The sequence below is a fragment of the Mustelus asterias genome, chromosome 2 (genome assembly GCF_964213995.1).
Source record: "Mustelus asterias chromosome 2, sMusAst1.hap1.1, whole genome shotgun sequence".
In the NCBI taxonomy this organism is placed as follows: Eukaryota; Metazoa; Chordata; class Chondrichthyes; order Carcharhiniformes; family Triakidae; genus Mustelus; species Mustelus asterias.
The window spans coordinates 160381878-160407131 of record NC_135802.1 but is presented as its reverse complement, the minus strand read 5'-3'; the positions used below and the strand labels follow the sequence as shown (position 1 = coordinate 160407131).

The 25254-nt window shown below is 43.9% G+C and overlaps 1 protein-coding gene across 1 annotated transcript in view; it reads left to right on the top strand.

Annotated features, from left to right (window-relative positions):
* Positions 1-20144: 20144 nt before the first annotated feature.
* phlpp1 (PH domain and leucine rich repeat protein phosphatase 1) overlaps positions 20145-25254 on the top strand; it is a 167727-nt gene continuing 162617 nt past the window's right edge. The window contains exon 1 of the mRNA XM_078199787.1: positions 20145-21659. Coding sequence (XP_078055913.1) covers positions 20264-21659 — 1396 coding nt within the window. The 5' untranslated portion in view covers positions 20145-20263. The remainder of the gene's footprint in view (positions 21660-25254) is intronic.

The following is a 25254-nucleotide window of genomic DNA, read 5'->3' as shown; positions in this document are numbered from 1 at the left end:
TGCCTCTGTCTCCCAGCCCATCACCACACACACTTGCTATCTATTCTGTTTCACGGTTTTGTTTTCTAATAAAAAGCCTTAACAAATCCCTGCCAAAACCTACATCAAAATGTTTGTCTGTTTAAAGGAAAAGCTAACTCAATTATTGTTACGCTTTGAATAGAAGAACCCACAATTATATAAACGATACAGGTTTCATAGAATATGCAGCACTAAAACTGACATGTGGCCCAACCAGTGGCATTTATCATCCACTCAAATCTTTTCTCATCCTTCAACTCGTTGTCTATCTTTCAGCATACCTTCTATTCTTCTCCTCGTCATACTTAGCTGCTGCTGCTTCTCTGGCAGTCCCTCAGGTTGAGGATGACTTGCTTCCACTCCAGGGAGGTAGGTTCTGTGGTGGCTGAATAGTCCAATCCTGGAGCCGCAAACTGCCACAGCTGGTATTTGATGAGGTGGGTGGGATGGTACGCTCTGGATTCTGCGCTCTCTTTCTGCTGTTTATGCTTGGCCTCTGCGTGCTCCACCCAGTGACACTTGTGATTGGAGCCATTGCAGGTGCTGCTTCTCCAGTTTGTGCGTTCTAAGGCAAGTGATTCCCACATGTCAATGGGAATGTTGCATTTTTTTAGGGAGGCTTTCAGTGTATTCTTCCTCTGCCCTATAGTGATCACTTACCATTGTGGAGCTCGGAGTAGTGCACTTGTTTTGAGAGTCTTGTCAGGCATGTGGGCAATGTGGCCTGCCCATCGCAGCTGGTCCAGCGTGACCAGTGTCTCTATGCTGGGGGTATTGGCCTGGGAGAGGATGCTCATGTTGGTACAGCTATCCTGCCAGTGGATTTTCAGGATTTTGCAGAGGCAACATTGGTGATAACTCTCCAGGGATTTGAGGTGTCTATTGCATGTGCTTCTGACACACACAAGAGGGAGGGGACCACTTTGAGAAGAGAGCTATCCTGTTGATCCTTCCCTGGTGGATACAATCTCATAGTTGTATCAATTAATCTTTTTGTAATCTCCAAGGCCTACATATCCTTTACCTGTGGGAATTTTTTTTTGTTTTGATTTTTGGTTTGATTTATTGTCACATGCATTAGTATACAGTTAAGTATAGTTTCTTGTGTGCTATACAGACAAAGCAAATCGTTCATTGAGAAGGAAAGGAGTGCAGAATACAGTGTTACAGTCATAATTAGGGTGTAGAGAAAGATCAACTTAATGCAAGGTAGGTCCATTCAAAAGTCTGATGGCAGCAGGGAAGAAGCTTTTGTATCTTTTTCCCAATGGAAGAAGGTGGAAGAGTGTGTGTCCGGGGTGCGTTGGGTCCTTAATTATGCTGGCTGCTTTTCTGAGGCAGTGGGAAGTGTAGACAGTCAATGGATGGGAGGCTGGTTTGCGTGATGGACTGGGCTTCGTTCACGACCTTTTGTAGTTTCTTGCGGTCTTGGGCAGAGCAGGAGCCATACCAAGCTGTGATACACCATTGAAAGCATTTTTTCTGGTTGTATCTGTAAACGTTGGTGAGAGTTGTAGCAGACATGCCAAATTTCCTTAGTCGTCTTAGAAAGTAGAGGCATTGGTGGGCTTTCTTAATGATAGTGATGGCATTGAAGGACCAGGACAGGTTGTTGGTGATCTGGGCATGTTAAAAACTTGAAGCTCTTGACCGTTTCTACTTCGTCTCCATTGCTGTAACTGGGCATGTTCTTCACTATGCTTCCTAAAGTTGATGACAATCTCCTTTGTTTTGTTGACATTGAGGGTGAGATTATTGTTGTCGCACCAGTTCACCAGATTTGCTATCTCATTCCTGTACTCTGCCTCGTTATTGTTTGAGATCCGACCCACTATGGTGGCGTCATCAACAAACTTCCAAATCGAGTTGGAAGGGAATTTGGCCACACAGTCATAGCTGTGTAAGGAGTATAGTAGGGTGCTGAGGATACAGCCTTGTGAAGCACCGCTGTTGAGGATGATCGTGAAGGAACTTGCTGCAAAGTTTCTCCCCATTGTGTACACTTGGATGTGAGATGCTTGGAAAAGGACGCACAGGTTTTTACTGCAAGTTGTAGTTCAGTGATGGCCCTATGAAGGGTGTACAGCTCAAACTCCATGGCTTCTCAGAGGCACAGGCCTGTTTCATGCTAAACATGATTTCAGGCATTTCAAACCCATAAAATATTTTAAAGGTCAGTTTCATTTCTTTGTAATATTTATTATTGTGGGTGTCCTTGTACATGAATCAAAGTAGACACGCAGGTAAGGGATTAGAATGTAAGGGTAAGGAAGTCTTGCTACAATTGTAGTAGGCTTAGTGCGACAACAGTTGGAGTACCATGTACAGTTTTGACCTCCTTATCAAAGGAAGGATAAACTTGTTTTAGAGGGAGTTCAACAAAGATTCAACTAGATTGGGTGAGGGGATTATCCTCTGAGGACATGAGGCCTATAGCAGTCAGTTGTAAAGTTAGGGTTTTGGAGGAAGCGTGAAAAGAAATATGGAGGGCTGAACTTGGGAGTAATTGGGTGGGGGAAAGGCATGGGAGCACTGGGATTCTGAGCTTGAGCACCAGTGATCAAGGGTACATGAAGCTTGAGTGAAGGAACACTGCAAGTTCCTGTGTGGGGGCAAAGGAACAGAATTGGGAGTAGGAGACCAGGAAATGCCTGGAGCAAACGGGTGGGCTTGGAGGCACTTGTGGTGGATGAGTATGGTTTCAACTGGGTTAAAAGTTGGTACACAGGCCATCAAGTACTTGGTGGGTGAGCCATAGGGCAGCCGATGGCAAAAGTACTTTGGTCCAGCAATAGTCCAGTCCATTCCCAATCCTACCACTGAGGCACTTGCCCTTGTGCCATTCTCCTTAGTTATCACTGTGGTTAGACACTTAGGACAAAATGACAACTTGTTTGTGTTGGGTGGGTTTTGTAACAATGGAACGGAGACAGTATCCCAGATTTCTAAACCAGACCTCAACATTGAGGGTAAACTGCAAGCCAGAGCCATATTTGTCCCAAGAGGTTGAGAAGGGTAGCTGTCTCTAACAGTAAATTTGAATAAAACTTGTCTCCTTTAATAAATAACAAATGTATAAATGTGGTTTTTTAATATAAAGATGATTGGCCTTTCAAAAGTCATCTTCAAAATACAAAAGTTCATGTAAAAACATATTTGGATATCGGTGTTGCCAAGGCAGCATTAATGGCGCATCGTTTAATTACCCTTTAATATTTTTAGACTAAGAAAACAATGACAATCTTTCCCTCAATGTCAGCAAAACGAAGGAGATAGTCATCTATTTCAGGAAACGCAGTGGAGGACATGCCCCTGTATATATCAATGGGGAAGAAGTAGAAATGGTCGAGAGCTTCAAGCTTCTAGGTGTCCAGATCACCAACAACCTGTCCTGCTAACGTCAACGCTACAGTTAAGAAAGCCCCACCAACGCCAAGGAAATTTGGCATGTCAGCTACGACTCTCTCTAACTTTTACAGATGAACCATAGAAAGCATTATTTCTGGTTGCATCACAACTTGGTATGGCTTCTGCTCTCCCCAAGAATCTACAAAAGGTCATGCAAGAAGCCCAGTCCATCAAGCATCTCACCCATTTTAGCCTCTTGCCCATTGATTCTGTCTACACTTCCTGCTGCTTTGGAAAAGCATTCAGCATAATTAAGGACCCTACTCTTCCACGTACTTCTGTCAGGAGAATGATACAGAAGTCTGGGGTCACGTACCAACCGACTCAAGAACAGCTTCTTCCCTGCTGCCATCAGACTTTTGAATGGACCTACCTCGTATTAAGTTGATCTTTCACTACACCCCAGCTATGACTGTAACACTACATTCTGCAATCTCTCCTTTCGTTCTCTATGAACACTACTCTGTCTGTATAGAACACAAGAAACAGTACTTTTCACTATATATTAATACATGTGACAATTATAAATCAAATCAAGAACGTTTAAATTACTGGCAAGGTCTGGTTCTGTCAGTACTGGAACTTTAATAGGGTTAGAGAGGAAGTGATCCTTGTACTATGTTTAGACTTCATCTGGAATAGTGAATATAGTTTTGGACACAGGCTAAGTTTGTATTGCCTTGATTTTAATTTTCATTCCATTCTTACAGTTACAAAGTCAATGTGCAGTGTGGACCGGGCAGACCCAAATCCCCTTGCTCCAAAAACCAAATTCAAATTGAATCCAATTCATGGTCCCCACAAAGAGACAAAGCATTGCACCCCATCTTGGGCTTGATCTTAGCCAAACGTTGAGGGTAAATGATTGAGGGGCAATCTAATTGACTTATTTAATGTAATCAAGGGATTTGATGGGTAGATACGGAGGAACTAGTTTGCCTTTTTGAGGAAACCAGGACAAGGGAGCACAATGTTCCAGGAATTTAAAATAAAAATTTATTTATTAGTCACAAGTAGGCTTACATTAACAATGCAATGAAGTTACTGTGAAAATCCCCAAGTCGCCACATTCCAGCGCCAGTTCGGGTATACAGAGGGAGAATTTAGTATGGCCAATGCACCTAACCTGCACATCTTTGGACTGTGGAAGGAAATCGGAGCACCCTGAGGAAACCCACGCAGACACGGGGAGAATGTGCAAACTCCACACACTGACCCAAGCTGGAAATCGAACCCAGGTCCCTGGCGCTGTGAGGCAGCAGTGCTAACCACGGTGCCATCGTGCTGCCCCGGTGATCTAAGGTAGTAGGATCACTAATGTCCTTTAGGGAAGGAAATCTGCCGCTCTTACCTAGTCTTGCCTTTGCTCCAGAGCCATAGCAATGTGGTTGACTCTCAACTACCCTCCAAGGGCAACTAGGATGAACAAAAAATGTTGGCTGGCCAGCGATGCCCATGTCCCATGGAAGAATAAAAAAAGTAGAAATCTGGAATCCACTCCACCCCCACCCCCCAAAAAAACGGAATTTTGGGTCAATCAAAAATGTCAAGACTAAGATAATGAAATGAAGGGATTATGGAACGAAAGCAAGTAAATAGAGTTGAGAGGCACAGATCAACCATAATCTGTTTGAATGTCAGAACCTGGAAGGACTGAATGAACCACTCCAATCTCTGTGTAATGTTCTATCATTTGTGTGTCGGATGAAGAGGGAACTTGTCCTGATGATCTGCTCGCTTGAAGGGGAATAATCCGTATTTGCATTCTGCAATCTCCAGAAAGAAGTGGTGCTAATTGAGATTTAGGTGGACAGCAACAAATCAAAATTATGGAGGATTTATAGAAGCTAGAGTTAGCAAAACCTAATAATTCCCCCTCTCAGCTAAGGGAGAGCTGGCTTCTCAGAGAAATTTACAAATGGTTTACAGAGAGGCCCCTCTATTAAATAATATTCTATTCAGGATTGTTTACTTTTGGAGGTTGCTCATGTTATAAATATTTATAACCAGGAATTTTTAATTTGAGTAGAGGTTCTAAAATGGCAGCGTGAATCAACTGGACTGACTTTCGCACTGATTTGATTGGTTCCACGTCTCTTTGCTCTTGCCTGACTTTCCAACCCATTTGTCATTTGTAGTTTTTTTTCCAGCTTGCAGGTTGGTGTTCGTTTTCCCTTCCGGATTGGCAGTGGCTGACTGGTGTAACATCTATTTGCTCTCATTGTAATTTGTCGCTGTTCCTTATGAAAGTGGGATTTGAGAACATGCAGACAAAGAGTGCACGTTTTCATCTTTGGAAGGTGGGATTTGCGGCAGTCTGGCAGTTTCATAATCACTTTCACTAATGCCTTTTTTTATTTGCAGATTTTTTTTTACAAAAAACTAAATTCAAATTATTCGACTGCCAGGCTTGTCAAACTTTTCTGCTTCAAAGGTCACCCGACCCTTTAATAAAAGTTCCACTCTAACAGATTTTTTTTCTGTATTCAACACTATACAATAAAGCAAAGACAAATTACTGCAGATGCTGAAATCTGAAACAAAAACAGAAAATGCTGGAAAATCTCAGCAGGTCTGACAGCATTTGTGGAGAGAAGTGGTCCTGGATGACCCTTCGTTAAGCTCTGACAAAAGTTGGTTCTATTCTCTCTCCACGAATGCTGTCAGACCTGCTGAGATTTTCCAGCATTTTCTGTTTTTGTACACAAAACATATCTGTTCATTTTTATTTTATTTAAGTGAAACTTGTTGCTGATGCTTGGAAATAAATAATTGGCAGTATCTTCAAGCACTCACTCGGGTATGCTCTCTGAATTTTGTTGTTTGATCAATTAAAATGGATCAATTGAACATTTATCTCGATCTGGTATTTATTCTGTTTGCAATGAATTTCCTGCTCTTTGCAATTTGTGTTATGTTCTTTTGAAATAGCTCCATTATAGCTTATGGGAGAAGAGAATGTGTTGTAACTTCAGGGCCTGTTCGTGTCTACACTTTAAGATGTAACATGTAATAACTGAAGATACGTATAAATGCCGGCTTTGGTCACATTGCAAAAATCAAAATATGTCTCAAAAATATTCCAGCTCTCTCATGAGTAAAGCATGACATTCCAACCTTTTAAAAAAAAAAATAGGTGAACATATCAGAGAACTCATATGGATGAGCATCAAGTACCCCCCATGGTGCGTGAGCGAATGAACAGATATACTCCAAGTCCTTCTGAAGAATTGTAACCACTTCCTCTGGCAGTTGGATCTGTTTTGTAGAATGTTCCAGTACATTGCTTTTTCTACTGTCTGTAAAGGGAGGGACAGTCTGATAAGTCAGATCTGATGTGGATCTGCACATTCATTCCCAATTCTTGGAAGGTGATGAGTTGCCGAATCCTTTCTGCTCCCTTGTGTGGGTTGTCCTGCAGATGACGAAATAGTGACACCCAGCGCGGCCAAAATCTAGACGGGAATGATGTGGAAATGCTGGCTTTGGACTGGGGTGGGCACAGTAAGATGTCTCACAACACCAGGTTAAGGTCCAACAGGTTTATTTGGAATCACGAGCTTTTGGAGTGTTGCTCCTTCATCAGCGGAAGGCAGAGTCTGTGGCACAGGCCACAACATCAGGTGAACTGATGTCCTTATTACAAAGGGTGGGGGGGGGGGGGGGGGGGGCTGATGGCCACATTAAAATGCATTATAATTACCTGGCATGTAATGTCTAGGAATGTTGGATCGGTTGCTCAATAGTTAGCTGCTGTATTGGTTTCTCCTGTTTTTAAACATAGGTATGTAAATAGTTACCCTCCAGTCCTGTACAGCAACCACCATAATCTAATGACATTGGAAGCACCGACTATATTTTTCAGCTGTTTCCTACCTGCTTCCCTTAGTGTTCAAGGGTGCGTGCCCTCTGACCTTAGTGCCTTTTCTACTTTCAATTCCTCCAGTTTTTTTCAGTGTTACTACCTTCCGTAAAGTTATCCTATTGAACTGCTCCATCTTCTCCTGCCTTCCCTGCAGATATTGGCAAGCTCTATAATCTATCAAGGCTGAAAATGAAGCCAAATACACATTGCAGTGTGATCAGAGAACTCCTCCACGCTGATGACACTGCACTAGTCGCCCACAGGGAGTCGGTTACTTCAGTTGACTAGATAGCTAGTTTGTGATGCCAAGGGGTGCCAACAGCAAGGGTTCAATTCCTGTACCAGCTGAGGTTATTCATAAAGGCCCATCTTATCAATCTTGCCCCTCACCTGAGCTGCGGTGATCCTCAGGTTAAGATCACCACCAATTAGCGCTCCCCCTCAAAGGGCAGAGCAGTCTATAGTCATCTGGGACTACAGTGACTTTACCGTTACCATTTTTAGTCACCCACATGGCAACTCATCACAAAGATCATGGACTGTCTCTCCTCCCTGACTACAACTGGTCATGGGGCAAGCACCCTGTTGGAATTGGTTAGTAAATTGTGTTGTCGGGTCCACGCTGGCTATGTGTCCTTTGATACGTGGAAAGCAGTGACCACCTTCGGCATAACCTCAAGCTGACCCTTGGGACCAAGCTGATGGTTTGTATGGTCTGTGTTCTCAGCGTATTGCTGTATGGCTGTGAAACATGGATGATTTACAGCTATTAAGAAGCTCAATAATTCCTAAATTCATTATCTGCGGTGTGTTATGGTATATCCAGGCAGACAAAATTACCAATGCGATAGCCCTCTCAAACACCGAACTCACAGTGACATCAGCACTCGAACAAGCAGAGATGGCTTTGTTGGATCGGGAACATAAGGATGACTGCTCCTTCCAGACCCAAGCAGAAACTGCCTGCTTGTCCCCAAGCTTAGCTCCTCCCATTAGCACATGACTCTTTCTCTGTCAATCAGTGTAATTAAACCCTACTCTGAAACCCCAGGGAAAAATGAAAAATAGACAAAAAATGCATAGTTCAGAATAAAATAAACACCCCATTATCTAGGATAAATTATTCTTCTGCATTTTCTACAAGTGAGCTGCCTGGAGCAGATGAATCGGCACCGTTTAAACAGAGCTGAATTTTAAACAAACTTCATAAGAAACATGATAATACATTTCTTAAAGAACATAGAACAGTACAGCACAGAACAGGCCCTTCGGCCCACGATGTTGTACCGAGCTTTATCTGAAACCAAGATCAAGCTATCCCACTCCCTAACATCCTGGTGTGCTCCATGTGCCTATCCAATAACCGCTTAAATGTTCCTAAAGTGTCTGACTCCACTATCACTGCAGGCAGTCCATTCCACACCCCAACTACTCTCTGCGTAAAGAACCTACTTCTGATATCCTTCCTATTATATCTCCCACCACGAACCCTATAGTTATGCCCCCTTGTAATAGCTCCATCCACCCGAGGAAATAGTCTTTGAACGTTCACTCTATCTATCCCCTTCTTCATTTTATAAACCTCTATTAAGTCTCCCCTCAGCCTCCTCCGCTCCAGAGAGAACAGCCCTAGCTCCCTCAACCTTTCCTCATAAGACCCTACCCTCCAAACCAGGCAGCATCCTGGTAAATCTCCTCTGCACTCTTTCCAGCGCTTCCACATCCTTCTTATAGTGAGGTGACCAGAACTGCACACAATATTCCAAATGTGGTCTCACCAAGGTCCTGTACAGTTGCAGCATAACCCCACGGCTCTTAAACTCCAACCCCCTGTTAATAAAAGGTACACTATTATCACAGTAAGTTTAACTTGCTTTGACTGTTACTATTAAAATTTACACAAACAAAGTTGTTCAGTAATCCCTACTGATATTGTCTGCCTTTGGAAATATTGAAGAATGTGCAAAAGACACTAAGTTTAGATCACAAGGTTCTCCGACTGTTATGCTCCTGGCTTACACTATAATTGGATATTGAGCAGTGTGGGCACACTCATGAATGTAAGGTCCTCTCAGAACATTTACAGGAGTGAGCAGTGCTGCTGTACTGAGAGAATTTAAAGCAGACTGGAAACTTGTAACTTCCACATTTTGTATTCCTTGCTCTTTATCCAAAAAATCAAAACAATCACTGCATTGTTCAAAGTGGAATGTTGTCTTTACTGAAAATAATACTGAAGGCGCAGTGTATTCAATGTGCTGCACACTTTCTTTGCAACTTTTATTTTTCTGTTGTATCACTTCCAGTTTTTATTGTCCATGTTGCTCTTTTTAAAGTAGAACTCTCCTTAGGAGTATAAGCTTGTCTGTATCATATTAAATTCATTTTGAACACTCCCTCATTGACCTAATGTTGTTTTATCCATTAACAAATTTGCCAAACTTTTCTGTGGACAAACTTCCTCATTGGAGTCACGTTCCTAGGGCTGTCTATAAGCATCCACCCAGCTCAAAGGGCAGTGTGAGGATGGATATTTTAAGAATATTTTTGGGGAATATTGTTATTCTGTAAAGAGAGCTGTGTGTGCGTGTAAATTATTTAATTAAGCTGCAGAAAGGTTAATAGAGACAACTTGTCTGGGAGAATTGAGATGAAAGAGGCTGAGCTGCTAAATGCATACATTTGGTGAAGTGAATTTAATGAGTAAATAGGTTAGGTTTAGAAATTTGCATTGGGAAACAGAAAGGGACTTGACTTTTCAGCTGTTACGTTTCAAAGGGGAGTAAGGAACTTTTACAACCGACAGAGGTTTCATAAGTCAAGGAGGGAAGGTTATTAAATTTTATTTGACTCAAAAGTAGAAGCAGTAAGTAAACATGGAAGATTTCTATGTTTTGGAAAAGTTGAGATCAAAGAGGTGCTGAGGAAAATGGAATTAAAGTTGAAAGGATATTTAAGGAGAGATGTTGACCTGAATTGTGTTAGTTGAGTGGGGAACTGTTCCATCCTGGGAACAGTTCTGTGCTGGGAAAAGGTGCAAATTCTGAGGCAGTCATCCAGAAACCAGAGAAGTCTTTATTTCAGAAAGCAGTCTTGTTTCTGAATTTTCTTGGATTTCCAAAAGAGTGGAATAGAGTGAGACGTTGTGTGGGTTACCTTTACTAAAATGATTGCAGTTTTTGCCTTGAGTAATACTGGACTTTTTACAGTTAAAAATCTATAAGGGAGTGCTGTCTAGAAAGTGTCTACTTGTGTGTTTTTACTAAGTGGACTTTTGTTTGGGAAGGGGGGGGGTTGCAAGATTGTTTTAACTGTATAACTTTGATCTTGCGTGCTTAAATTTTCTTTTCTCCTTGTTAATAAACCTTTTATTTTTTTAAATCCCAAATGGTTTATTGGAAATGTATGCTCCTGGGATCAGTAGTTCCCCCCCCCCCCACCTTGTTTTCAGAATACAAACAAAGGATTATGATCAATAAGACAAGTTTTGCTCTGGGATTTGACTTGCTCAGCAAATAACACACCGCTGTGGCCCGAACAGGCAGAAAGGTCTACTCCTATTTCTTATGAAGTCTCGAACTTTAGCAACCATTTTGCGTTTCTCTCTTTCAAACACTGCATCGAATTTGATCATTAAAGCTATGCTAGTGCCACCAGCTGCAGATAAATGGATGTTGTACAGCTGATGGCAATGAAGGAGCAGTGCTCCGAAAGCTCGTGCTACCAAATAAACCTGTTGGACTTTAACCTGTATTGTGAGACTTCTTACTGTTACCAATCCAAAGTACATTTAGCAGATTCACCAAGGCTAGCTGCTGGCAAATTCATTTCCAGTTCAATATAAAAGGAGCAAATGGCATATCATGGAGTGCTAATCATATTGAAGAACTGCAATGAAGAATACGAAAGAGTTTTGTGATTGGTGGACCTGCAGAGAAAATGTCCCTACAAGTAGTGAAATACTCTTCGTTCATTGATTTGCTGAATTGTAAATGGGCTGCTGAGTGGGGCATTATGGAATGACCTGAAGCGATACTGTTTTGTACAGCAGTAGGTGAAACAAGTGACTAATTGTGTGTTTTCTATTACAATGGATAGCTAAAAATAAATGCAGTTTAAAATGTTAGCACAAGTGTTTTGAGATTGTTCCACAGCTATGACACAAATCTACATGAACTTATCACAAATGGACAGAAATGACTCAGTAAGGCGGCTGCTGAAAAGATTGAGGTTGTAATATTACTGTTTGAAATTAGTGTTATTTTTAACGTGTTCCTCCGTTACATAGGAAAATGTAGGGGGAGTTACATAGTTTTAAATACTCATCCTATTTATATTAGAAGATAACATTCTTGCCATACATTTTCTGAAACACTTTAACTGTCAAGATAATGATTATCTGATTGAATCCCCTTCCTTGCTAGCATGCACCAGTGACAATTACAGTTCCCAGAACAGCAGAGTCTGTGCCCTTTAAATTTTCCTGATGTTTGGGCTGGAGCCTTCCAAAACCACACAGTCACACAGTGCAGATAGGTTGGAAGTCATGTGCCTCACTATTTGTCATGCAGCATCTCCAGTAAAGTATCAGTAAATGCCAGATGGTTTGGCGGAGATAAGAGGAAAAACATTCCACCATCCACCCTTGAAGGTGTCCAAGTCAGCAATAGAACTGATTTTTTTTTTTATAAAAGTGAAATAAAAATGGGAGAAACCATGAAATCTATTCTAAATGTCCCTATTTACTGATGGCTGCGCCTCAATGATGTAAGATTCCCCAGTGCTGCTTTGGTTTATTTATAGGCTGTGAAGATGTAATTGTAATTACACTCTTATTTTAATTCCATAAGAACTGTTAGAAGGAAGGGAGATGGTTTATTTTAACTCCATAGCCTGGAAAATATTTATAATAAGAATGTGATATATTAGTGAGCATGAGTCACAACCTTAGATCTCGATCATAACAAACTGCACTCAGTATTCATTTTAAAGTAAACATTTTTGTACTGCATTTATTTGGAAGATACTATTTTTATTTCATGCCAGGCGTTATCCTGATTTTGCGGATGTATTTTGTGTATTACATTATTTTCACTGTTTTAATTCTCTTGAGAGCTTCAGAAAGCTGCATCCTGCACTATTACCTTTGCTGTGTCTAAAGTTTATTAATGTCACAAGTAGGCTTACAACAACACAGTAATGAACTTACTGTAAAAATCCCCAAGTTACCACACTCTGACGCCTGTTCAGGTACACTGGGAGAATTTAGCATAGCCAATTCACCTAACCAGTACATTTTTCAGACTGTGGGAGGAAACCTGAGCACCCGGAGGGAACACACGCAGACACAAGGAGAACGTGCAAGGTCCACACAGGTAGTGACCCAAGCCAGGAATTGAACCTGCGTCCCTGGTGCTGTGAGGCAGCAGTGCTAACCACTGTGCCACCATGCATCTGCAGGTTTATCTAGGCCATTCCATCATGAATATGAATACCTTATGACAGAAGCTCACCTGTTTCCTGTGTGGTTCTGCTGATTTGGAGTTAATGTTTCACCAAACCCAAATCAGGCAGGGACCTTAAAGGGCTTTCTGTTCAACATCCACTCCACTTGGGAAGTCACATCATCTCCAGCTCTGGGTGTAGTTTGACATTGACGCACACGATGGAACTGTCGGAGCCCGAATTGCTGCCATCTACTGCGCACCAATTGTATTGCAGTTTACAAGTTGTGGGCCAAACAACTGTCTTTGCAAGCGGGACAATTCCCTTTCTTTTTTCATACATCAAGGCTGAGCTATGGTTCTGGAACTTGCAATAACAAACATTAATTTATATATACAGTACCTTTCTCAACCTGCCGACGTCCTAAGGTAGTCATGATGTGGAGATGCCGGCGTTGGACTGGGGTAAACACGTCCTAAGGATCAGGGCAAAAATGAAAGCATTTAAAAACTGAACGGTGTCTTGCACAGGTGTACGTGTAGGGTTAGAGAGCAGGCTAAGAACTTAAATTGTGTTAGTGCTCACTGCCACAGAATAGGTACACACATTTGAGTTCGACTCAGCTTGGAGCTCTTCTGGAGTTGGGAGGTGCGAAAGCAAAGGCTGCTGTTCTGGCATCTTCTGACAGGCATAAACACTGCAACCTGGCAAGTCGTCAATTTTACTGTGGACCTGTGGGACCCTGACTTCAGGGCGAGAGATGGGTCCTGAGGGTGCACTTGCTGGCAGCAAGACCGTCTTGTCAATCTTACCGCATGCGGCCAGTTAATTGGATAAAAGCAAATTACTGCGGATGCTGGAATCTAAAACCAAAAGAAAAAATGCTGGCGATCTCAGTCGATCTGGCAGCATCTGTAAGGAGAGAAAAGAGCTGATGTTTCGAGTCCAGATGACCCCTTTCTCAAAGCTTCTCTCCTTACAGATGCTGCCAGACTTGCTGAGATTTTCCAGCATTTTCTCTTTCGGCATGTTAATTGGCCGTCTGCATCCTTCTGCTATTCGACTAAGGGAGGCAGGCGGGCGGGCTCCTGGTGCTGCCGGTCTTATTAGAGGCCCACCCTCCAGCAGAGGTGCAGAAGCTTCCAACAGGTAAGCCCCCCAGCCACCTCCTCACCACCCCCACCTCCCCCCCACCCTTCCCGCCCACACCTCCCCCGGCAACACACACACCATTTTAAAATTTTATCCCAGATATCCATGTTTCCCCTCGATCAGGCGAGTGACAGAAAATTAAAGGAGCTGAAGATATGTGAAGTTGTAAAGGTCTCCAAATAAAGATCTTGCAAAGTTACATCTAAAATCTACATTAAATTTGATTTCTATCAGTCCGGGTCACCACTCACTATCTCCACAGCGACGTCTGATCTCGAGGCGACAAATCGAGGTCAAATATTTCCTCTGGAGGAAAATCAATCGGAGAATCACTTTTCCTCTCTCAAGGTTTCTGCCCAATCTAAAATCAAAAATCATTAAGCAGGTCGGAAATCTCAGGAAGTGGTTGACCTGACATGCTGTGTGGTGAGTGCTTATGAGTTAATATCACCTCAAGAATGAAGTGACTCACCGCACTAAATTAAAAAAAATACAGGTTATTTTTATATATCAGTGAGCTTCCTTTTCCCCCACCTACACAATCCAGGTTTAGAAAAACCCAGCACAGCGACAACTGCAAGGGTAAAATCTTCCAGAGAAATGCAAATCGAGAAACACTATAAAAGTTTAATCAACCTCAACACGAAAGGACTCAAACTAAGACTAATACTCTTCTGATAGAATCTTACAAACGCCTCACTTAATATGCCTTCATTAATTATGTCTTACATCTTCCCGTGTTTCTTTCATTCATGGTTCCCAGTCGAGGCAGCCTTCCAAACCTTTGCAAGAGCGTTACCTGCTTGCAACAACTTTAAGTAAACAAAGATACACGTGTTCCGCTTGCTACTTTCTTCCTCAGTAGTTCCCCTAGGTGGCATTTGTGTCTTTAAATTGAGTCTTGTGGTTTATTAATGTACTTTCTCTGTTGCAAGATTATATAAGGTTGACAGCTGTGCAGTCCTAGGGACCTCCTGGGATTGTAGTGGCTTTCGCACACTGGCAGCTGAGCCCTGATACAAACCAGCTGCAGACTTTGTTACTTCCGCAAATGAATGGCCCGCTGGGCTTTGTGCCACATGTGAAGACTGGAGGGGAGCTGGTGGGAAGGCCTGGATGCATTGCCATCCTGAGAAATAGCACCATCAACTGAGGGCTTCCATGCGTCACTCTGCTGCGATGGCCACCGATCGGGGCAACAAGTGAACTGATGGCACAAATGAATCGATGAAGTCGAGATTGTTAAAGCAGAAAAAACCCTTTTCACTCTGAATGCCGAAATCACTATGATGGTGGCACAACTGCAAATGCCTTTGACGTTGTCAAAAGCTCCATACTGTACTATAGTGTTGCAAACTATCATGCAAGGATGTGCATGCACATTTTTAGCCAGCTTTAGCAAACAGCTTGACGTGGATCCTATGATGCCGCATTTGAAATTCGAAACCTTTTAAAGCGATAAAAACACTAATCAAATCTAAATCTTCAGACTCAATAACCCAACTGGCCCTTTGGCCAACATCCTCCTTTGTCAAACACCTTTTAAGGGTAGCGCGGTGGCACAGTGGTTAGTACTGCTGCCTCACAGCATCAGCAACCCAGGTTCGATTCCCGTGCTTGATCTGGGGGTTCCCTCCGGGTGCTCCGGTTTCTTCCCACAGTCCGAAAGACATGCTGGTTAGGTTGATTGGCTGTGCTAAATTGCCCCTTAGTGTCGGGGGTTAGCAGGGTAAGTAAATAAGGGGTTATGGGGATAGGGCCGGGGTGGGATTGTGATCGGTGCAGACTCGATGGGCCTCTTTCTGCACTGTAGGGATTCTATGATTTTTGTTCCTCCTCACCTTATCACCATCTCTAGACTCCATCACGTATTTTTGTTACCAGTCTGTTTGCCTGCCATTCAACCCCAGGCGAATTGCGAGTTCTTTCAGTGGACGATTGGGAACTAACAGGTCTTAAATAAGCATGGTACCAGAGCTCATGGTACCATAAGCGGCACAGTGGTTAGCACTGCTGCCTCACAGTGCCAGGGACCCAGATTCAATTCCCAGCTTGGATCACTATCTGTGTGGAGTTGGCATATTCTCCCCGTGTTTATGTGGGTTTCGTTTGGGTGCTCTGGTTTCCTCCCACAGTTTGAAAGACGTGCTGGTTAGATGCATTGACCGGAACAGGCGCCGGAATGTGGCGACTAGGGGAGTTTCACAGTAACTTTATTGCAGTGTTAATGTAAGCCTTACTTGCGACTAATAAATAAATATTATAAAACCATAAACTCTGGTACCATGTCAATCATGCCCATTCCACCATGGCTGAACCAGAACTTTTGCAATTTCAATATCCTTCCAACCCAAGCTCAAAACAACTCTGCCATAAAATCTGCCTACTCTCAACACTTACGTTTTGTCCACATTCTTCCTTACTTCAGCCAGTCGGCTGCAGAACCCTCCACCGATGCTATTGTCCCGCTCCATACTCTACTATTCAAATGCGAGCCAGGCCTGGGCGCCCGTCCTCCACCCTCTAGAAAAGTCACAGCATCCAAAAGTTTGCTGCTCGTATCTTCACTGGCACTAGGTCTATGACTATCCGACACTGGCTCATGGTAACCCCTTCCCCTCATATTTAAATCCCCTCATGGTCTTAACTCCATCTAGTTCTTTGAACTCCTTTAGCACCAAGCTGTCCCCCCTCCCTCACCCCACAGTCTATTTGGCCAGCGACAGCTGTTGTTCCGACAGTGTCATAGAAACCATAGAAACCCTACAGTACAGAAAGAGGCCATTCGGCCCAGCGAGTCTGCACCAACCACAATCCCACCCAGGCCCTACCCCCATATCCCTACATATTTTACCCGCTAATCCCTCTAATCTACACACCCCAGGACACTAAGGGGCAATTTTAGCATGGCCAATCAACCTAACCCGCACATTTTTGGACTGTGGGAGGAAACCGGAGCACCCGGAGGAAACCCACGCAAACACGAAGAGAACGTGCAAACTCCACACAGACAGTGACCCAAGCCGGGAATCGAACCCAGGTCCCTGAAGCTGTGAAGCAGCAGTGCTAACCACTGTGCTACCGTGCCGCCCTACCGTGTCGAGAGCAGCCAACCAGCGATAGCAATGGACAGGAAGACTCCATTCATGTGAAGCGAAGCGAAACAATTACGAAGAGGGAGAAGTAGGCCTTGGAAAGACATCAGGAAAGGTTGGAATTCTGGCCAAAATCAGGAAAGCCTCATCCCGTCTTTGTAAAATTCCATGACTTTTCAATGAATTTGAGGCTATTTGTTGGGGAGATTTCCATGACTTCTGCGGGCCTGGGAAAGTCATTTACAAATTCCATGGCTTTTCCAGGTTCTCCATGACCCCTCAGAAACTCTGTCTTTTTCAAAATTAATCACCAGAATGTCTGTGGCTTAAGTTAGGTTTTGAATATTACATACTTAGGAATGAGGGGATTCCTGATGTCAAACTGCCGTGCTGTTTAACATGTGCCTCGATCACAGTGAACGCCAGAAAGTGAGAACCAGCTCCTGGACGACCTGTGAACACTATGTACCAACAATTCACAACCTGCGGGCAGGATCTCCCAAGAAAAACTTGCATTTTTGTAGCACCTTGCATGAAAACAGTATTTCCCAAAGTGCTTTACAGGCAATTGTTATCTTTAAAGTATAGCTAATCACTGTTGTTATAAATGAAATGCAGAAGCCAATTTGCGCACAACAAACTCCCACAAAACAGCAATGTGATCAGAGAGAGATAATCTGTTTTTGTGATGTTAATTAAGGGATAAATATTGTTCAGGATACCAGAGAAAAACTCTACAAGATCCAAGCACAATACTCTGACCTAAAAGCAGGCAGATCTGTTACTTCCCGCAGGCAACTTTCGGGTGCATTGCAAAAAATAGGTTATAAATATTCATCCTTCAAAATCAAACAACTTGTTCCAGATACTGCACGGGTGTCAAGTGTTTGATTCACTGAGAACAAGTGCGTAGGATTGTCAAATGTGCGTTAATGAAGCCGGTAAATATTCCGAAACCGGGGTGGGTGTATTCTGGTTGGAGGTGGGGGTTTCTCGTGGGTGGAGATTTTTAGTGTGGGGGTTTCCTAGCGGCGGGGCGGTTCTAAGTGGGGAGGAGTTACTATGGGGGGGGGGGGGGGGGGCGGGAGAATGGTTAGCGGTGGGTGGTGGGTTCCAGGGATGGTTGGGGGTGGATTCGGTAGCGGTACGGCACGGTAGCACAGTGGTTAGCACTGCTGCTTCACAGCTCCAGGGACCTGGGTTCGATTCCCGGCTTGGGTCACTGTCTGTGTGGAGTTTGCACATTCTCCTCGTGTCTGCATGGGTTTCCTCCGGGTGCTCCGGTTTCCTCCCACAGTCCAAAGATGTGCGGGTTAGGTTGATTGGCCATGCTAAAATTGCCCCTTAGTGTCCTGGGATGCGTAGATTAGAGGGTTTAGTGGGTAAAATATGTAGGGATGTGGGGGTAGGGCCTGGGTGGGATTGTGGTCGGTGCAGACTCGATGGGCCGAATGGGCTCTTTCTGTACTGTAGGGTTTCTATGATTTCAGGGACGTGGGGGGAGAGATGGGTTCCAGGGATGATGTGGTGTGTTCCAGATGTTGGGGGGGGGGGGGGGTGTGAATGAATCATACAATCCCTACAGTACAGAAACAGGCCATTCGGCCCATCGAGTCTGCACCGACCACAATCCTACCCAGACCTGACCCCCATATCCCTACATATTTATCCACTAATCCCTCTAACCTACGCATCTCAGGACACTAAGGGCAATTTTAGCATGGCCAATCAACCTAACCCGCACATCTTTGGACTGTGGGAGGAAACCGGAGCACCCGGAGGAAACCCACGCAGACACGAGGAGAATGTGCAAACTCCACACAGTGACCCAAGTCGGGAATCGAACCCAGGTCCCTGGAGCTGTGAAGCAGCAGTGCTAACCACTGTGCTACCGTGCCGCCCTGAGGTGGTTTCCAGAGATGGTTCGGAAGAGGGGTGGGTTCCAGGGATGGTTTGGGGTGTGTGGTGGGTTCCAGAGAGGGGGGGGGGCGCGGAATGGTGAATGGGGTGGTTTCCAGGGATGACTGGGAAGAGGGGTGGGTTTCAGGGGTGATGGGGGTGTGGTGGGTTCCAGAGGTGGTTGGGGTGGTTTCCAGGGATGGTTGGGAAGAGGGGGTGGGTTCCGTGGACACTGGTAGTGATCTCCAGGGTGGTAGATTCCAGGGGTGATTGGATGAAGTGGAGATGGTTTCCAGGGATGGTTTTTTTTGTGGGGGGGTGATGGAGTCTCCAGGGTGGTAGATTCCAGGGGTGGTTGAGGTGGGTTGCAGGGTTGGCGGGGGTGGTGATGGGGGATGGTTCCCAGTTCTGCGTTGCTTTGAGCCACCAATAGTTGTCAAATGAACTTTGAAAACAAAAGATGAATCCAGTGGGCTAATCTTAAATGTGGAAATTTCCACTTATTCCTCTTACGTGAGGCGTAATGATTCGATCCCCTCGGATCTGATTTGAAGGGTACAGGTTGAGCGCCTCCCTTTTAAAAAAAGTCTACCTCATCAACAGGACGCGGAAGAAGCAAATCAACATCTTGGATGGCCAAGGAGGTGGCATGCGTGCGTGCGCGTGGAAACGCGCGCCGCCCGACGGGAACTGTAGTTCGCCTGTGCCCCCCCCCCCGCCACGGCTCGAGACAGGTTAATTCTCCCTGAAAGGACTACAATTCCCGAAATCCTCTGCGCGCCGGGGACTGCCCTGTAGAGGGAGGGGCAGCGGCACAACGGTTGGGTGCGAGGCCACTTATGAATATTCAGCGACGTAGCCCCGCCTCTCCACCCAGAGAGAGGGGGGAAAAAACAAATGCCCGGGATGATTTTTTTTCTTTTTCTTTTATTTATCACACGGTTCTTCAAAAAATCGTTATTTTGTATGTAAAATAATAAAAAGAGGGAGGGGGCGGGGAGGAGGGGGGGGGGGGAGGCAGGGGGTAATAATTATTCATGAGGGAGGAGCCGTTGGGGGCGCGAGCTGCTGAATTATTCATGAGGGGGAGGCCGCCCTCTCGCGATCGGTGCAGTCCGTCCGCTCGCGCCTATTCCACTCAGTAATGGCGATGGGAAGCTGGAGGCGCTGAGGGAGGGAGCGGAGAGAGAGAGAGAGAGCCAGTGACACTTCCCAAGAATGCTGTCATTCGGCCTGGAATCCACGAAAGGCGACAGGTCGCCGGCTGGCTTCTGAAGGGGACAAAGATTGCGAAGGATACTGCACCTTAATTTTGTTCCGCCTGTGTGTGTTTGTGTGAAGAGAGAAGGGGGGCACAAACAACAACACCCGGGGCAACATGGAAGGCGCCTTGGTCCGCGATCTCCACAGGGACTGCTCGGCGGTGTCGAGGTGTAAAAGTGTGCGGCTGAAAGGCAGCGCCGTGGAGTTGCAGCGGGTGGATTCCTGTCGGGAAGGAGGAGGGGGGCGAGTGCCGCCGCCGCCGCCACCGCCACCTTCCTCCAGCGCCTCGCTCCCTCACCCCAAGCCCGGTAACCAGAGCTGGAACAACAACTCCGACTCCCTGCTGTCCAGGAGGAGGCTGAGGAGGAACCTCTCGGCCACGGCCGCCACCACCAGCAGCAGCAGCCCGGCTGGCGGCCGCAGCTTGGACCGCAGGAAGATGCCGGGCAGCAGGCTGACGGCGGCCGACCGCGACTGGGTGCGAGCGGATGTGCAGCGGGGCTGCCTGCACCTCTACGACAGGCACATGTCCTCTTACCTGCGACCTGTCACCTGCACCCTGGACACCACGGCCGCCGAGGTGGCCGCCAGGTTGCTGCACCCTGGCCAAGCCGGGGGCATGGCAAAGGCAGATGGCGCAGGTATTGTCCCCTTGGACAGCATTGGCCCTGGCAGAGTGGGGACGCTGAGGGGCATCGGCGCCAGGTCCGGAGGGCATGTCTCTTTGGCCAGGCCAGGGCAGTCCGACATCCTAAACACCAGGTCGCCAGATATTGCTGCTAACAAGCAAGGACACGCGTGCATCGCTGCTCATGGAAAAGCAGGATTGTCACTGGGCACTGCCACCAGTGCCGGGCAACACTCAAACACTGATATCATCCGGTGCGGGAAAGATACTACTACTCTTGCCAGGCTTGGGACTTCACTGGATAATCAGAATGCCACACAGAAGGAAATAAATACTGTGAGCACCAGGCAGGTGTACATAGCACCAGTCACTGCCAGAGAAGGACCAAAATCTGATTCCGAAATTAACAGGCACAGGTCTTTGTTGGATAATAACACTAATCAACACAAATTGTTAAACAGTTCTTTCAAGTTGTTGGCTGTGGACAGTGTTGCTGCAAGGCGTAGACCTTCACTGGACAGCATCACAGCAAGTAATGAAAACGAAAATGGCAATGCCATAAGTGATGCTGTGGTCAAAGTAGAATATGTGGACAGGTCTGAATTGAAGCGTGGCCTCCTGGCTGGCAGACAGGGACTTCTGGATGATGGCAGGCTGAAGTCGTCGATCCCTAGCAATGTGAGAATGGGAGCAGCCGATGGCTTGCTCACATCGATGGTCTATGTGCAACTTCATGGCGAAACTACTAGGAGGCTGGAGCCGCATGAAAACCCCCTTGAAATTCAAAACGAATACCTCTTTAAACTGGGATTTAAAGATCCTTGTAGGGTGCAAGAGGAGGGAATGGATGTTGAAATCGGTTGCCTGATTCGATTTTATGCAGGTATGATTGTTAGGTTATAGATCAGTCGCTGGGAGCTTGCTTTTCTAAAGCAAAATTAGAATGTTACTTGTACTGCCTGAAAATCACTAACTTTTTTCCTGTTAAATACATACTGGGAGAAACCTTCAAATTGATAAACCTATATAGTAAAAATATTCAGGAGCCATTTAGAATTTTCACCTATTCACAATAATAAATACTGATCATGTGTATTTTGTTTTTCTTCTGGAAAGAAGGGAAAATGGGAAATACTTGACTGTAGTGACTTAGTTTGCAAACATCTTTTAGGTAGTATTTGAAGTTATGGGTGCAGGTGCTTAAAAAGTGTTAATTGCAATAGTCCATAACTTGCAGTGAGGTGAGAATTTATGTTTTTAATGTTTACGATACATCAAGTAGGGTGATTTTAAAACAATTGATAATTGTTTAACCAACATGAAAAAATACTTTAAAGCAGCATCAAAATGTATTTAATAGATGTAGAACATCATACATGTCAAGGTTTTAAAAGGAAAATGGCACTGATGGAGAGGCACAAGTGAATTAGTTGTATTTTGTTGTTGTGCTCGTGAATTAAAACCATAAATAATCACACCCACAGTGGAGCATTATATGCCTCTGTGCATGCTTTTTATTTGGAAGCGTTGCCCCTTATATGTTTGTGTAGTTGAATTGGCATTCAAGAGTGTTTCAAATGTTTGTGTTTTAGTGCATAATGCTGTTTCTGTTAAGGGTTTAAATAATGCAGTGAAACTGCTTGACTCACTTCCAGAATGTGTTGCACAAAAGGTGCTCGTGCAGGGGATAGCTGACTACACTGGTGACTATTATGAGCTTTATCATCACTACAGATGGTTATTACGTTCTTCAGGAATGTAAAATAACACTTCCACCCACATGATCAGTGATCTTGTGCTTTGCATGAAAACATGACAATGTCCCAAACATAAGTATCAGGCATATTTGCACTATCTACAATTTGTGCCGCACTTGGCATGTAGATATATTCAAAGCAAATAATATGATATGTTATTGAACTATATCATCACCTAGCATAAATTTTACATCACCGTATAGAAGAAACATCTCAGTTCACCAGATCATAAGCTATAAGTGTACCAATAGAACTTTGGTAATGTGCTATTAATGCAAGCCATTTATATTACCATGGTTCTGATTAGCCCATGTCATTTGTAAAATGCTGTGAGGAATTCTGTGATTTAAAAGCCCGCAAATATGTTCATCCAAACACCATTTATCTAAAGCAGTTAGATGTGCATCTGAGCGATTCTTGTATATAATCTTTGTGTTATTATGAAATTTTTTTGCTTTTGAAAATGCTAAGAATTGTGTGTACTCAAATGAAAATCTTGCAAGATACTTGGAAATACAGGAATTAATTTTTATTGAACTACTTAAAGTGCAATAAAGAAATAGATGAAACTGTAAGAACATAAGAAATAGGAACAAGGGTAGACCATATGGCCCATTTGAGCCTGCTCCACTATTCAGTAGGTCCTGGCTGATCTTGGGCTTTAACTCCATTTTTTTGCCCATTCCCCATCTCTCTTAATTCCTTGAGACCAAAACACACTCTATCCCAGTCTTGAATGTTTTCAAAGATGAAGCATTCACAACCCTTTGAGTGAAGTAATATCTCCATATCTTAGTCCTAAATGATTAGCCCCTTATTCTGAGACTGTGCTCTCATCTTTTAGATTCCCCAACCGACAGAAACAATCTTAGGTATCCATCTTATCAAACCCTATGAGATTTTTGTAGGTTTCAATGAGATCGACTCTCGTTCTTCTAAACCTCAGAGTTCATAAACCCAATATACTCCGCCTTATCAAAGGATAGACCCCCTTCTCTCGGGTACAAATTTAGTGAACTTTTACTGCCACCAATGCACGTACATCCTTTCTTGAATGTTTGGGTCAAAACTGCACTCAGTACTCTAGTTTGGCTGTCTTGCCAAAATCCTGCACAACTGTAACAAGACTTTTTTATTCTTGTACTCCAATCCCCGTGTAATAAAGGCAAATATATAATTTGCCTTCCTACTTGCATGCTGACTTTTTGCGTTCCTTGTACAAGCACACAAGTCCCTTTGAACATCAACACTTGAGTTTCTCACCTTTTTAAAATACTTTTTATTTTTACGGCCATTGTGAATAACTTCGTGCCTCCCTATATTACATCCCATCTGCCATCTTGTTGCCCACTCATCTAACCTGTCTGTATCCTTCTGCAGTCTCTGTGTCCTCGCTGCAACTTACCTTTCCATTTAGCTTGGTATCATCAGCAAAGTTAAATATATTGCTCTTTGTCTCTTCACCCAAGTTTTAAAAATAGATTATAAAAAGCTGAGGCCCCAGCGCTAATCCTTGTGGCACTGCACTATTCACTGGTTGCTAATTTGAAAAAGCCCCATTTGTGCGCCCTGTTTTCTCTCCATTAACCAATCCTCCACCCATGCTGATATATTGCCCTCTGCTCCATGAGCCCTCATCTTAACGTTTTGTGTGCCACCTTATTGAAAGCCTTTTAGAAATTCAGGTATGCCATATCTACTTGTGCTCCTCTATCTACCCTTCCAGTTACATCCTCAAATTTGTCAAGTACGATTTCCCTTTAGTAAAATCGTGTTGACTCGTTATAATCATACTATGCTTTTTATAATGCATTGTTAAAACTTCCTTAATAATAGATTCCAGCATTTTCCCAACAACTGATATTAGACTAATTGGCCAAAAGTTCACTTTTATTTCTCCCTCCTTGAAAAGTGGCGTAAAATTTGCCAACTTTCAGTCCAGTGGGACCATTCCCAAGTCTGAGGAGTTTTCGAAAGTCATAGCGAGCACATCTATTTTATCTGCAGCTATATATTTTGGAACGATGAGGTATAGGATGTCAGGACCTGGGCATTGTTGGATTTTAGTACTTTATGTTTTGCTAATACTTTATCTCTGCTGATATTAATTTCCTCACTCTTTTTAGTCCCTAGGTTATTGTCTATTTCTGGTGTGAAACTTGTGTCTTCTACTGTGAAGACATACAAAATATTTGTTCAATATCTCTGCCATTTCCTTGTTTCCTATGATAAGATGTTTACATTAGTTACTCTCTCTCCATTTTTATATACTTATAACAGCCCTTACAATATGGTTTTATATTCCTGGCCAGTTACACTCATTCTATTTTCTCCCCTTTTTATAAACTTTTTGGTAGCCCTTTGCTGGCTTCTAAAACATTTCAAACCCTCAGACTTGCTACTTTATTTTGCATATCTTCAAATTCATCAAACAGCGTAATTGTCATCATTGAGGGTAATCTGATTTGTTTCCATTGCAGGACAGTTCTATTGTCATTGATCCACACCAGTAAGCTTTCCTGAAACTCCGTAAAAATAAATGCTTGATTGTCAGTGCTGACATATTTTTCTTTTGAAGGGGTATTACTTTGGCCTATTCAAACATTAGCTTTATTCATCTGCAACATGTGTCCAGTGGCGCAACCGCTGAACAATCTTGAGCTTCTTTGCTGTGTGCTCTTGCAAAGACATGTGGATACACTTTTAATTTGAAATTCTTAA